Source organism: Geotrypetes seraphini, chromosome 8 (genome assembly GCF_902459505.1).
Source record: "Geotrypetes seraphini chromosome 8, aGeoSer1.1, whole genome shotgun sequence".
NCBI lineage: Eukaryota > Metazoa > Chordata > Amphibia > Gymnophiona > Dermophiidae > Geotrypetes > Geotrypetes seraphini.
In genome coordinates, this window is record NC_047091.1 from 62,262,471 (window position 1) to 62,275,525 (window position 13,055).

The 13,055-nt window shown below is 48.0% G+C and overlaps 1 protein-coding gene across 12 annotated transcripts in view; it reads left to right on the forward strand.

Moving 5' to 3' along the window:
* The window catches only part of RYR1 (ryanodine receptor 1), a 314,039-nt gene that overhangs the window by 39,377 nt on the left and 261,607 nt on the right, over positions 1–13,055 (forward strand). For all 12 annotated transcript variants that reach the window (XM_033954047.1, XM_033954059.1, XM_033954057.1 and 9 more), the window contains 9 exons: positions 891–969; positions 1,545–1,657; positions 1,929–2,028; positions 2,243–2,339; positions 2,769–2,843; positions 10,226–10,382; positions 10,481–10,642; positions 10,829–10,950; positions 11,941–12,127. In XM_033954047.1, coding sequence (XP_033809938.1) covers positions 891–969; positions 1,545–1,657; positions 1,929–2,028; positions 2,243–2,339; positions 2,769–2,843; positions 10,226–10,382; positions 10,481–10,642; positions 10,829–10,950; positions 11,941–12,127 — 1,092 coding nt within the window. The remainder of the gene's footprint in view (positions 1–890; positions 970–1,544; positions 1,658–1,928; positions 2,029–2,242; positions 2,340–2,768; positions 2,844–10,225; positions 10,383–10,480; positions 10,643–10,828; positions 10,951–11,940; positions 12,128–13,055) is intronic.

Below are 13,055 nucleotides of genomic sequence, written 5' to 3' on the forward strand. Positions count from 1 at the left end.
TCGGCCCGCAATGGGCTGGAGAGAGGCTGGGTCGCGCTGGTCTTAACAGCCCTCGGATGGGCTGGAGAGCAGCAGGCTCGTAAAGTCTGCAGGGCAGGGCAAATCCCTCCTGCTCGAGTGGCGTCGGGTGGAGGAAGGAGGAACAAGATGGAGGAAGCTTCCTCCTTCCTCTGCCTAGGAGGCGCTGGAGCGGCGAAAAAGAGAAAACTTTCGTCGGCCCGCAATGGGCTGGAGAGAGGCTGGGTCGCGCTGGTCTTAACAGCCCTCGGATGGGCTGGAGAGCAGCAGGCTCGTAAAGTCTGCAGGGCAGGGCAAATCCCTCCTGCTCGAGTGGCGTCGGGTGGAGGAATTTGGGCCAGAGAACCCAACAGGGATCCATGTTTCGGCAACAAAATGCCTTCCTCAAGGGTAAAAACTGGATCTCGTAAATGGTAGAGCTCGCTGATATAAAAGTAAATGGGCAAAAGAGTGCAATGTGTAATAAAAACCACAACCGCTTATTATCTGCAGTGGCGTCTTCTAGCATGCTTTTTCAGAAGACGCCATTGCAAATACTACGCTGTTGTGGTTTTTGTAACACGTTGTACTCTTTTTGGCCATTTACTTTTACGTCAGTGAGCTCTACCATTTATGAGATCCAGTTTTTACTGCTGAGGAAGGCACTTTGTTGCTGAAGCAAGGATCCACGTCGGGTTCTCCGTATATATGAGATTTTTAAAGGAGGCTCTGTACATACAATAAAGTGATTTAGAGATACGTTACCAGGTGAAGAGTCATCTCTGTTGTGCTCCTGGACTTTTGCAAGGTTTTCTTTTGCTTTTCCACTGTTTTGTTTTATGCTCTCTCATTCAACGCATACGCTGCTCTCAGGGTGTTCTGCCTCTCTTTAGTATCTCTGCTGCCTGACCACATCCCGTTCGCTGACAGATAAACTGGCTTTTGATGTGGGGCTACAGGACAATGCGACAGGTGAGTGTCTGCCACATGAAACACAGAAACGCTTGCACTTACGCTCACATACCCCGTGTTTGGGGGGGGGGGGGGGGGCAGAGAGAACTGCTACATGCAAAGATGCACCCTGTCTATGAGGCTCAGAGATGGAACTCCTGCGCATGTGTGCGTGAACACATACACGCGCACACACATGGTACAGAGACAGAACACCAATGGCAAACAAAAACTGTGGATATAGATGTTCTGGAGATAATTTATTATGCACTGACATATAAAAACATGAAAATTCAATTTAAAAAAAATACAGTGATAAAAATCCAACCGGACCCTACACGGTCCGTGTTTCGGCGAACACGCCTTCCTCAGGGGTCCAATGGTTTGCAAACTCACATCTAAAGAATTGGACTGAAAACAGCCTATAGTCTTTAAACATGTGAGCAAAGAACACCGCAGACAAGCTGCACGCGGGCACATGCACACCCCCACCATCTATGAGAAAGTCCCCCGATCTTTCAGGCATAGAGCTGATACTCTACAGTCAAACAGGCATTCCCCATGCTCAGGTTCTCTGGTACTTCTGCTTCTTCCAGGGGAAGCCTGCTGGTGGACCATTCATCCTGCTTCCAAGCAGCGCTCTGAGGGTGAGAAGGTGCGTGTTGGGGACGATCTGATCCTTGTGAGCGTATCTTCTGAGCGGTACCTGGTGAGTATCTGCAGGGATAGCCTGGGTGCAGAAAAAGGGTTAGACTAATGCGCGTAGGGGCAGGAGGGAGAGGATGGGCTCTGAGTACACTGGAAGCTCTCTGGGAGGATCCAGCATGAGAGATCCTATGCTACGGGGAATCATGAAAGGCAGGAGAGAGCTCAGGAACTGGGGGGAAGGGGGGAGGGACTTATGTTGGGCTGTCTTATCTGTAGACAGGCATGGTGATGACACTAACCTTGGCTTCTTCCCCCCTCCTCTTTCTGCCCAGCATCTCTCCACAGCCAGTGGGGACCTGCAGGTGGATGCCTCCTTCATGCAGACCCTCTGGAACATGAATCCCATCTCCTCAGGCTGCGAGTGTAGGGAAGGTACAGTCCTAGGATGGACGTCGGTACCTGTGTGTCTGTGTCACTGTGACTCCATCTATGTCCCTGTGTTATGTCTTGTTCAAGCAGAACATCTCGTTCTTTCTATCTGTCCTCTCCTAAAACCGACATCTCACTTTGTGTGTCTCTCTTTTTGGTCCCCTGCCATATAACCTCCACTTCCACCTCTTCCTCTCTCTGTTTTGGACTCTTTTAGGGTACCTGATTGGGGGTCATGTCCTACGTTTATTTCACGGACACATGGATGAATGTCTCACCATAGCAACCACTGACCAGGGAGAGGAACAGCGCAGGTCAGTGCCGATGGTGGGAGGGAAGAGTTGAACTGGAGTACAAGTTGGAAGGAGAGGAAGCAGAGAATAGGTCAACAGTGGCAGGAAGGAGAGAGTGCAAAAGTGTGGGGGGGTGCAAAGCAATGCAGAGCAGTTTTTGCAGGAGGGGAGCGCAGTATAGGTTGCTAGTATCTTCTAAGAGAGATGGAGATGGCTCCTGGTTAATGGAACGGAGAGGAGAGATAAGCCTCATGCATTGGTTCCAAAGGGAGGTGGAAGGGGCGGATAGTGGCTAACTGGGGGATTAGGCTTGGATTGGGGCAATGAGACTTCCTGTTTTGTATCTGGCTTTTGGTGTCCTGAGGTCATACACATTAAGAAAGTGTATGTCTCCTTTTGCTGTGGGACACCAGGGAGAATAAATTTGAATAAATTTTTCTTGTTTAACAGGTTGGCGCATTACGAGGGTGGGGCGGTGTGCACCCATGCTCGCTCTCTGTGGCGGTTGGAACCCTTGCGGATCAGGTACACCTGGGATGGGGTGATGGTGGAGTGAGGTGGGATGGGGGGTCACGGAAAGGAGCAGAGGCCCACCCCCCACTTATCCCAGAGCATCCAGAGAATATATATATATATATATATATATATATATATATATATATATACTGGTTTCTGATGCCTGAGTTATGGACAAGGCTTATGGTGGAGTAACATATCTTGGTCTTCTGTTACCCCCAAGGCAGACATATCCAACCACCCTCCCCAGCACAGAACATAAACCAATACAACAGAGAGGGACGCCATAGAGCTGCGTGTCGCAAACTTTTTAAGCTGCGGCACGCTAATCTTGGGGCTACAGCTGGAGGGCACCTGGAAATGCGTGGACATCGACGCAATGATGTCGCGCACAGGTGCGGATGTCCTCCAGCCGTGGCCCTGAGCCTCCTATTACCGCTGGTGGGAAGAGAGGGAGTGCTGCAGAGGGAAAGGCGAGGAGAAGGAACAAAGGTGCCAGTGAGAAGGAGAGGCACCGGCTGACGGACTGCAGGCCATGCCTCTCTCCGCAAAAGGTACATCCTGTAAGCAGTCAGCCAGCGCCTCTCCGCACCAGCATCTCGGGGCACATCTGGAATCTGACGGGGCACACAGTTTGCGATACAGTGCCATAGAGGAACACTCCAAATGTGTCTATATAACTCTGTGGTTTATATTAGTGACAGAGCACTGGCGAGTAATATCAGAAGCAATAAATCTGTTACTCTGATGAAGGCTGGCCAGATAATAATGATGATAAACATTTTTATATACAGTGCTGTGCTGTTCGTTTGTAGCCTCTTAAACTACTTGGATTTTTTTGTGATGTTTTTATATTTAAGACACACAGCGATGGAGTCATGAGGATAAGATGTCAAGTGATCAACCGAGGGTGTATGGTTCAAAAGTAACTTTATTGATAAATATTAGAGAATAACACAGGGGAAAAAATCTGTCCCCGTCACCAGACCACCGTCCCCTTCACCAACCCCTCTCCACAGCATCCACCCTTCCTTCTCGCCACCTCACTACCCTTCGGCACCCTTCGCGCGGTCTGTGCACCTCCCTCCCTCCCCCTTACCTTCTCAGCGCATTTTAAGGTTTCAGAGTACTTGTTGAAAGCCGCCGGAGCCCGTGTGCATCGCGTGCGTGTGTGGGCGGAAGCTTCTCCTCTATATTTACCACACACGCACGCGATGCCTGCAGGCTCCGGCGGCTTTCAACAAGTACTCTGAAACCTTAAAACTCGCCGTAAGGGGGAGGGAGGGAGATAGATTCGTAGGAAGGAGGGAGGGGGGCCGCGTGCGATCGGTGACCACGCGCGTTCCCTCCCTTAACTGCGGGGACAAGGCTGTTCACCGCTCCATGGGGCGGTGGATGGCCTTGTCCCCGCACCTGCGGTGAGCACCTCTTCCCCCTCCACCGTTTTGGCGGGTTACCCGCAGATACTCGCAGCTAGCCGCGGGTAACATCCACCGTGTCATTCTCTAATAAATATGCCACAAGGGCCCTTGTCGCACTTTGTCTACACAGTATCGCATCTAATTTTCACATAACATTCACTTTTGTATTTCACTCTTTTTTTACTTTTTCTTCAGGATCTTCAGAAGTGCCAGTAATAGCCAAGTATTTTCAATGGCTAAGCATTCGTTCGACACTGGCCTCGTCATCAGATCCACATTATTTTTTTATGTATATAAAGTGCTCCGTGCAAATTCTCTAAACTTTGTATAAACATTAAAACTTACCCTTTCTTCTATTAAACCGCGCTGAATGGCCCACGTTGCTCCCGACAGTCATAGGAACTTATGGCGTCGGGAGCAGCACGGGCCATCAGCGCGGCTCCCCGCGCTAAAACCGTTAGCGCGGTTTAGTAGAAGAGGGGGGTTTATCTTTCAAAATCAGACTTATCTTTGTTTTGTTGTTAATATTGGGAAGGGACCTGTCAGTTTTCTGACATATTTCGCCTGAAGGCTGTATCAAGAAGAGTCCCCCCTTGTATAATATCCTGCACATCCCGAGCTAATAGCTTCTGAACAACAAAACAAAGATAAGTCTAAGATTGAAAAATAAAGTTTTAAGTTTTAATATTTATTGTATTTTTTGGACCATAAGATGTACTTTTTCCACCCCCAAAAAGGGGGAATGGCTTGCAAAGTAGGCAGGGACGCAATTCACTAACCAAAACCCTACAACACCGACTGGGCTGGCTGATTACAAGCAAGCGATTGCTGAGGGCCAGTCGCTCAAGCCCTTTCCGACTGCCCTCTGCCGCCCTGCTCTCTGCCCCAAACTCCTGCTTTCAGACTCCCGCCCCGCCTGCCCCGAACTCCTGCCTGCCCTGACTCTCCCACCCTTCCCCGCAGTGCAAGCCTGTGGTTTTAACCCGCAGGCTTAAAGCATGTTAAAATCACGGGCTCCCCCCCAAAAAATATTATCTGCCTGGCCTGGAGGTCTAGCGCATGCGCAGACCATACAGATGGTCTGCGCATGCGCTGGGATCACTATAGAGCTATCTGGGCAGGCAGTTGGGGCGTGATTCCGATCACCCTCATTTGCATGAGGGCGATTCGTGAATCAGCCCCACTGGCCACCCGATCCGATCCGATCCGTGCCCTAGTGAATCTAGCCTTAAGTGCTTAAAGATCTCGTGTCTCATTAATGTTTTGCCGATTCAATTAATTTCCTCTTTAAAAAAAAAGTGAAATACAATACTGGTGGATTAAGAGCAGTTTCCATCCTTTCCCAGTTTGCCAACAATACAGATGACTTTAAAACTTTTTCCTCAGGAGATCGTGAATCTGGGAATTGAGTTAGACCCCAGTTTCTGCTGGGAGTTCCAGATTCCCATGCATGTTGTGGTGAATTTATATGAAGTTAACACCAGGGTGGCAATGAAGGTCATTTTTAGACTCTTTGGCGGTAAGATCAGTTATGCATGCCCGAGTGATGAGTATAGTGGATTACTGTAACACTCTATATGCCGGTTTATTTGGTGACTTTGTAGAACAGTTGTCGATTTTGCAGAATGTTGCAGCCAAGGTGGTAGTAGGGAGTGTAAGAAAAGCAAATCTGGAATCCTCTTCCTCATGGATTACATTGGTTGCTAGGAGTGGAAAGGGTGAAATTTAAACTACCCATCCTTGCTTTTTAGGCCATGCAAGGGAAGGAAGCAACTTATTAAAAACACAGACTGAACTGGTATATTCCCAGCTCAGATCTGCATTCTAGTCTCAGTTCTTTTTTGAGGTATAAGATTGGCTTTGTTGAGAGCTAAGCTCAGGTGGTGGAATGGTCTTCCTTACAAAGTGGGGTGAGAGACTTCCTAATGTTTATGGAAGAGGCATACTTATCAACCCACCAGACCAGTCCAGACATATGTGTTTTTTTCCTTCTACTAGCTGGTGTTCTTATTTTCAGAGTTTTTAGATAATCAGTTTATACAGGTTAATTGCTTTGTAACAACATAAATGGCTTTGGAAATTTCTAGGGAGGCTGGTGAGATCATTTTATAAGTGATTTTTTTGTATTTTATGAGTATATGAAATAGTGTTTATCACTTAAGGAGATACTTATAAAATTATCCCAGTATGGATAGAATGGGGATGGGATTGGCACCTACGTGAATATTTCTCTCTCTCTCTCTTTCTTTCTCTCTCTTTCTCTTTCTTTCTCTTTTTCTTTCTCTCTGTCTCTCAGACACTGACACATGTACACACTCCCTCACACTGACAATCATACAGACACTGACACACACACACACACACTGACACACACTTATTCATTCACACACACACACTGATTCATTTCACACACTGATTTCCATTGGTACATACATCCACAAGTTATACCCTGTAGTAGGTATAACTTTATGCAGAAGCTTTTGGAGAGGGACTTTATAAAAGACCCTAGTGGTATTTTCTTCCTTTATTTAACAGCTGTGCAATCTGTGGTAAGAAGACCTTCACTAGCAAAGCAAACAAACAAAAAATTTTCCTCTCCTTAAAAGGTCGGACCATCAGATGGTAAATATAGTGGTATATTTTAATGCCAGCCCACTACTGGGCTCTTTCCCTTATCCCTTTAACAATTTCAAGTTTTTAAAGTATTGTGATGTGAGTCACAGTATCTTGGTAGGAATAAATGACAGGCTGCCTGAGTTTACAAAATGAGGTTAATTTTCAATGATGATGTCGAGTGGCTTAATTTAAACACAAACAGCAGTATTTAAATCAAAGCTTATGTTACTATTACTATTACTACTACTATTTTTATAGCACTGTTAGGTGTACGCAGTACTGTACATTAAAACATTCTACAGACAGTCCCTGCTCAGTAGAGCTTACAATTTAATCAAACAGACAAATAGGAGGCTAGGGAGTTTCTCAGGCATGGGTGCTTTACAAGCGAGTGGGAGTTAGGAGTTAAACACAACCTCAAAAAAAGTGGGCTTTTAGCTTGGATTTGAACTACCCCTTCCTGATTATCCCATATCTTGTAAACGTATGTGCGATATATCTGTTCAGCTCCATGACAGCAGCACTGAATATATGTGCTGACCACGACCACAACTACCCATTTCATTTCAGTGTGCCTAAACAGAACATGTAAGGATTGTGGTAATGTGAACAGGGGCAGGCCCTGGAGCCACAGGGTGGGTGCGGGTAAAGGAAAATAATAATTTACCGATGCACCTGACCATAAGACGCACCTAGGTTTAGAGGAGGAAACCAAGAAAAAAACCCATTCTGAACCAAATTGTGTACTAATATATTTAATAAAATATACCAGGCTCTGCACCCAGCCCCCTCACTCCGTGCCAGGCTGTGCACCCTGTCCCACCAGCTTGCCCTGTACCATGTCCCCCCTCTGGTGGTCTAGTGGTAGGCCGGGACAGAAGGGATCCATCCAAGCCGACTAACAATTTTTTACACATACACACACCCTGGTACCTTTTTTAATTCTGGTGGTCCAGCGGTGTATCAGCAGAAGTGAGTTTTCACACTTCTGCCCCTCCCTCGCTGGGCGGCTGCCTCATATCTTGTAGGATTCGCGAGAACTGACGGCAGCCATTCAGGGAGCAACGCAGGGCCAGGCTCTGATTCTACGATAAACCCAGGCACCGGAAATGTCAGCCTTTAAAACCCTGGCCTGCATTTCCAGTGCCTAAGTTAGGTGCTGGTAGCCGTGATTCTCTAAGTGGCATCTGAACGTGAATGACACCGGCCAACGCCATTATTCAAAGCATCTGCCATTTCAGGCACCAGTTATAGAATCAGCCTCTTAGTGAGGCCAGCTTGCAACCAGCTAGGTCAAAGAGATCTAGTTGCAAGGCCCCTAATTCAAAAAACGCATTTCTAGAAAAGTAGGCGCTAATCCAAAGTGCCTGCAATGACCAGGCTGAACGGGAATTCCAGGAAAAGTGCTGCCCACAGAGTCGGAACAAAATTTATTTGCAGTGTAAACTAGTCCTGTTTTACAGGGTTAAGGAACAGTTAGGGCTTTCAACCAACAAGAATTAAAGATTCTGAGCAGAAACACTGGCTTCCCCACCCCAAGCACAGGGGTCAACCAGAAGTCTTTTTATAGCATGGTTTTAATTCTTGGAATTTGTCTTCATTTCAATATTTTAAGGGTTTACCTTAGCCGCGTTACTAAGAACCTCTCTCTCCCTTCAGTCTTTCCTAGGGCTCCTCTCAGCCCTTAGGGAAAGTTTCTCTCTTACTGAGCTCCCTGAGCTCAGGGAAGCCCCTTCCTTCTGGGACCTCCCCTCCCAGGGGACATCTCTGAATGATTCTACTGTGGGGCAGATAAACACCTCCCTGCCGAGTCCTGCCCCCCTGACTCAGCAGGGGTGCCTTGTTAAGGGGCTCAGCACAGAGCTGTACAGCCCCATGCGTTCTGGGACATGCAGTGCACTCTCTCTTGGGCTAACGACCCCTGCTGGATGGAGGCGGAATGGTAGCATTCGTGAAAGACAATCCCTTACGCCAGGGGTGTCCAACCTACGGCCCCGTGAAGTATTTTGTGTGGCCCCGGTCGAAGGCGATGCAGTGTTTTCCTCTGCTGCCCCCAGGTGTTTACCATCTTGCCGGCTCCCTCCTCTGTCTTGCTGCAGCGTTTGCGCGTTTGTGTGGCTGCAGAAAAAAAAAATTTTCGGCCCATGCGGCCCAGGGACGCCAAAAGGTTGGACACCCCTGCCTTATGCCTTCGCGCTACCTAAAAGTGGGCACGGTTAGGGGTGGATCGTGGGCAGGGTTTTGAGTTAGGCACACACAATCAGGCCAAGGGATCCTTGGGATAAATATGCTGTGCCTAAAATTAGGATGCCCAGAGAAGCCTAATGCCGCTTAGGCAGCACTAAGTGCAATTCTATACACTGGGCTGACTTTATAGAATTACAATTAGCACTGCACTAGGCGTTGCCAATTTTCTAGATCAGTGTTCTTCAACCACATGTCCACAGACTAGTGCCGGTCCACAGAAATTTTCTGCCGGTCCACAGGGCCAGCACGTGCATCAGGCCCAAAACAGTATTCTTCAACCGCCGGTCCACGGTGCAATCGATGCGGCATTATCTTCGAGTCGGCTCCCTCTTCCTCACTGATTCAGTGCACAAAGCCATGGGCAGTGGCTCCTACGGGTATCCTGTGCCTGAACCGGAAGCCTTCTCTCTGACGTTGCAATGTCAGAGGGAAGGCCTCCAGATGAGGCACGGGATGTGCAAGGTGAAATTAGTACTATTAGGGGGGCGGAGTCTGGGGTGGAGATTGGGTAGAGATGGGCGGGGTCTGGCCCATGACTTAGCCCAGTGTTCTTCAACCGCCGGTCCACAGAATAATTCTTTTATTTCTGCCTTGTCCATAGGTATAAAAAGGTTGAAAAACACTGTTCTAGATGACCTATATAGAATACTAAGTTTCAAGTTCTCTTGATGCATTTTGGAGCTCTTGGGCGTTCCGGAGCTATGACTGGTGCTCACTGCTAGTGCCTAAATTTTAGATGCACTGATGCCAGGTTGCATTAGAATTTTATAATAGAATCTGAGGGTCCATGTTGCATCAGGGCACTTACGTGGGGGGGTGCCCCATTTAGAGAATTGCCCCCAGCAGACTTACACATTCAACAGCACCAGCAAACATATAAGTCTGTTTTGAAAATTGACCACAGAGGTAATAAAGAAAAAGTTTAAAACAAAAAGACTTATTTGTTTAGCTGTGCATCTGTACACACATAAGAGACTGCCTTTCTGCCCTCACAACTGTGTACAGGAGGTTCCTGGCATTCCTCGCCAGACACACAGAGTTTTTCAGCACATCTCTCAATGTAGATCATGGGCGTGACTGTATAATCTTTTGTTCTTCCCGTGGCAGCTGGAGTGGCAGCCACTTGAAGTGGGGACAGTCCTTCCGTGTGAGGCATGTGACCACTGGAAAGTATTTGGCAAGGGATGAGGAGAAGGGCCTAATCCTGGTGGACTCCGAAAGAGCCAATACCAAGACCACGGCATTCTGTTTCCGTGCTTCCAAGGTAAAAGCCATGCGGCGTGAGGGTGGGTGCTGGCAACCCTTCCCACCACAGAGATTGCCCTGGCCATCACCGTTTTGCCCCTCTGTCTCCCTCTGCAGGAGAAGCTGGACGTGGCACCCAAAAGAGATGTGGAGGGAATGGGAGCCCCTGAAATCAAGTACGGAGAGTCCATGTGCTTCGTGCAGCACGTCAGCAGCGGACTCTGGCTCACTTATGCTGCTGCCGACAAAGTTGTGCGTCTGGGACCTGTCAAGAGAAAGGTCAGCACTTAGAAGGATGTTGGAGAGAATGCCTTCTTGGGGATGGGTGTGGACAGGGAATGAGCATGGATGGTCTGGTTCTATCCTCAAAGCTCAATGTCAAGGAATTTGTCTGCCAGAGAGCAGACAAGGAGGGCAGGAAGTTCTCACAGATTGTCTCTTATTCTGTTTCATTGTCTTTGTTAGGCCATCTTGCATCAGGAAGGTCACATGGATGACGCACTGTCTCTGTCCCGCTCACAGTGTGAGGAGTCTCAGGCAGCACGGATGATTTATAGTACTTCTGGCCTGTTCACAGTCTTCATCAAGTATGTTTGCATGATAGAACTGCGTTTGTACCCACCCCAGCGAGCATAGGGAATGCTGGAAGGGTAGGATCCTAGAGGGTTGTCTGTGCATGGCTGGGATTGAAAGGGCCCAGCTAAAGCAAAAGGTGAATACAGTGGGAACTGGTGTATGGTCCTCTTCTGCAGAGGTCTTTTAGTTTTTGCCCAGGGTGTCCTGAGAGAGGATGGAGATGACAAAGAAAGCAAAGTTGCTTACCTGTAATAGGGGTTCTCCATAGACAGCAGGCACTCACTGCCCCCCCCAATTCCCTCAAACTCCTCCCCCCCAAAAAAACATTATATGGATATTTCATCAGGAGCTCTTCATGCCAGTTTTATTACAGACTGAAGGGTGGAGGGGGCTTGAGGCAGTGTGGAAACCCCCATGCATGCTCAAAGAAGTCTTCTCAAATTTCTCTGAGCTATGGGAGAGCTCTAGCTAGGGTTACCAGACATCCGGATTTCCCCGGACATGTCCTTTTGAGGACATGTCCAGGGGTCCGGACAGCTTTTCAAAACCTGGCACATTGTCCGGGTTTTGAAAAGCCTCCCTCAAAATCGCCGTCGGACAGGAGGGCAAAGTGATGACGTCACTTGCGCGCATGCCTTCCTGCCCAACTAGAGCGGGCAGCAGGGGGCAGGGCTAGGGTGGGGTTGGGGGGCGGGACTGGGGCGGCGATGGGTGGAATGGGGTGGGCCTGGGGGCGAGGTCTAAGGGATCTGGATTTTCCGACCGGAAAATCTGGTAACCCTAGCTCCAGCACCACGCTCGATCAGATGACATCATCAAAAGTGTGCTTGCATTCCCAGTAACTGTCTTCAAAGACCAAGCATAACCTTCTGCTTCTGCTTCTGCTTTGGGGGCCCTCACACCCTGTGTTCTGCTTGGGATTTCTGTGGTCATTGGATCAGGAATCATATTGAAGGCTGATTGGTGGTTGCCTCACCTGTGTGTGTGTCCATATCTTGCAGGGGCTTGGACAACCTAAGTGGGAAGAACAAGCCATCGGCGCCGGTCCAACTGCCCATTAATACGGTGATCCGCAGCCTGCAGGACCTCATCTTCTACTTCCTGCACCCTGAAGAAGAGCTACAGCACGAAGAGAAGCAGACCAAACTCCGATCTCTGCGAAGCCGGCAGAATCTCTTCCAGGAAGAGGTGGGAATAGTTAACTTCCTGCTGTGCTGCACAAGGTGTTGCAATAGAGAGAGCTGGAGGGGGGAGAGGGTCTATCACTTGCACTGTGTGATAGGCGGCACAAGAGAAGGGGGGTGTGTCTTCTAGGAAATGTCAAGATGTGTGGGAGCCATTAACAAAATTTTATAATGATTAGTTGTTACTTTTCCCTTACATAGTAACATAGTAGATGACGGCAGATAAAGACCCGAATGGTCCATCCAGTCTGCCTAACCTGATTCAATTTAAATTTTTAAATTTTTTCTTCTTAGCTTTACCCAGTACTGTGCTTTGGTTCCAACTGCCGAAATCTCTGTTAAGACTTACTCCAGCCCATCTACACCCTCCCAGCCATTGAAGCCCTCCCAAGCCCATCCTCCACCAAACGGCCATATACAGACACAGACCGTGCAAGTTTGCCCAGTACTGGCCTTAGTTCAATATTTAATCTTATTTTCTGATTCTAGATCCTTTGTGTTCATTTTCAGGGAGGAGGGGGGATTTTAACATCTTATATAAAGTAATTTAATTACTTATTATGAAGGGGTGGGAAGGGAGGGAGAAAAGATTTGGTATTATTGCTGAATATTAAGTGATATTCTCAATGTGCAAATGTGTTTATGTATTATCACACATTTTGTACGTATAAAAATGAATAAAGATTTATAAAAAAAGAATTACTAGGAAAGGAATAGAAAACAAAAATGAGAATGTTAGAACACCTTTGTATTGTTCCATGGTGGCGCCACGAGAGGCATATGCTTTAGGCAGTCAGCTGGCGCCTCTTCTCCTCCTCCCCAGTGTAACGCGGCACACCTGAAAACTCAGGAGGCACACGAGTTCTATTCTATTCTATAAGTGTTCTCTGATCTGTGGCAGTCTCTCAGCTCTTAAGAACCCAAAACCACCA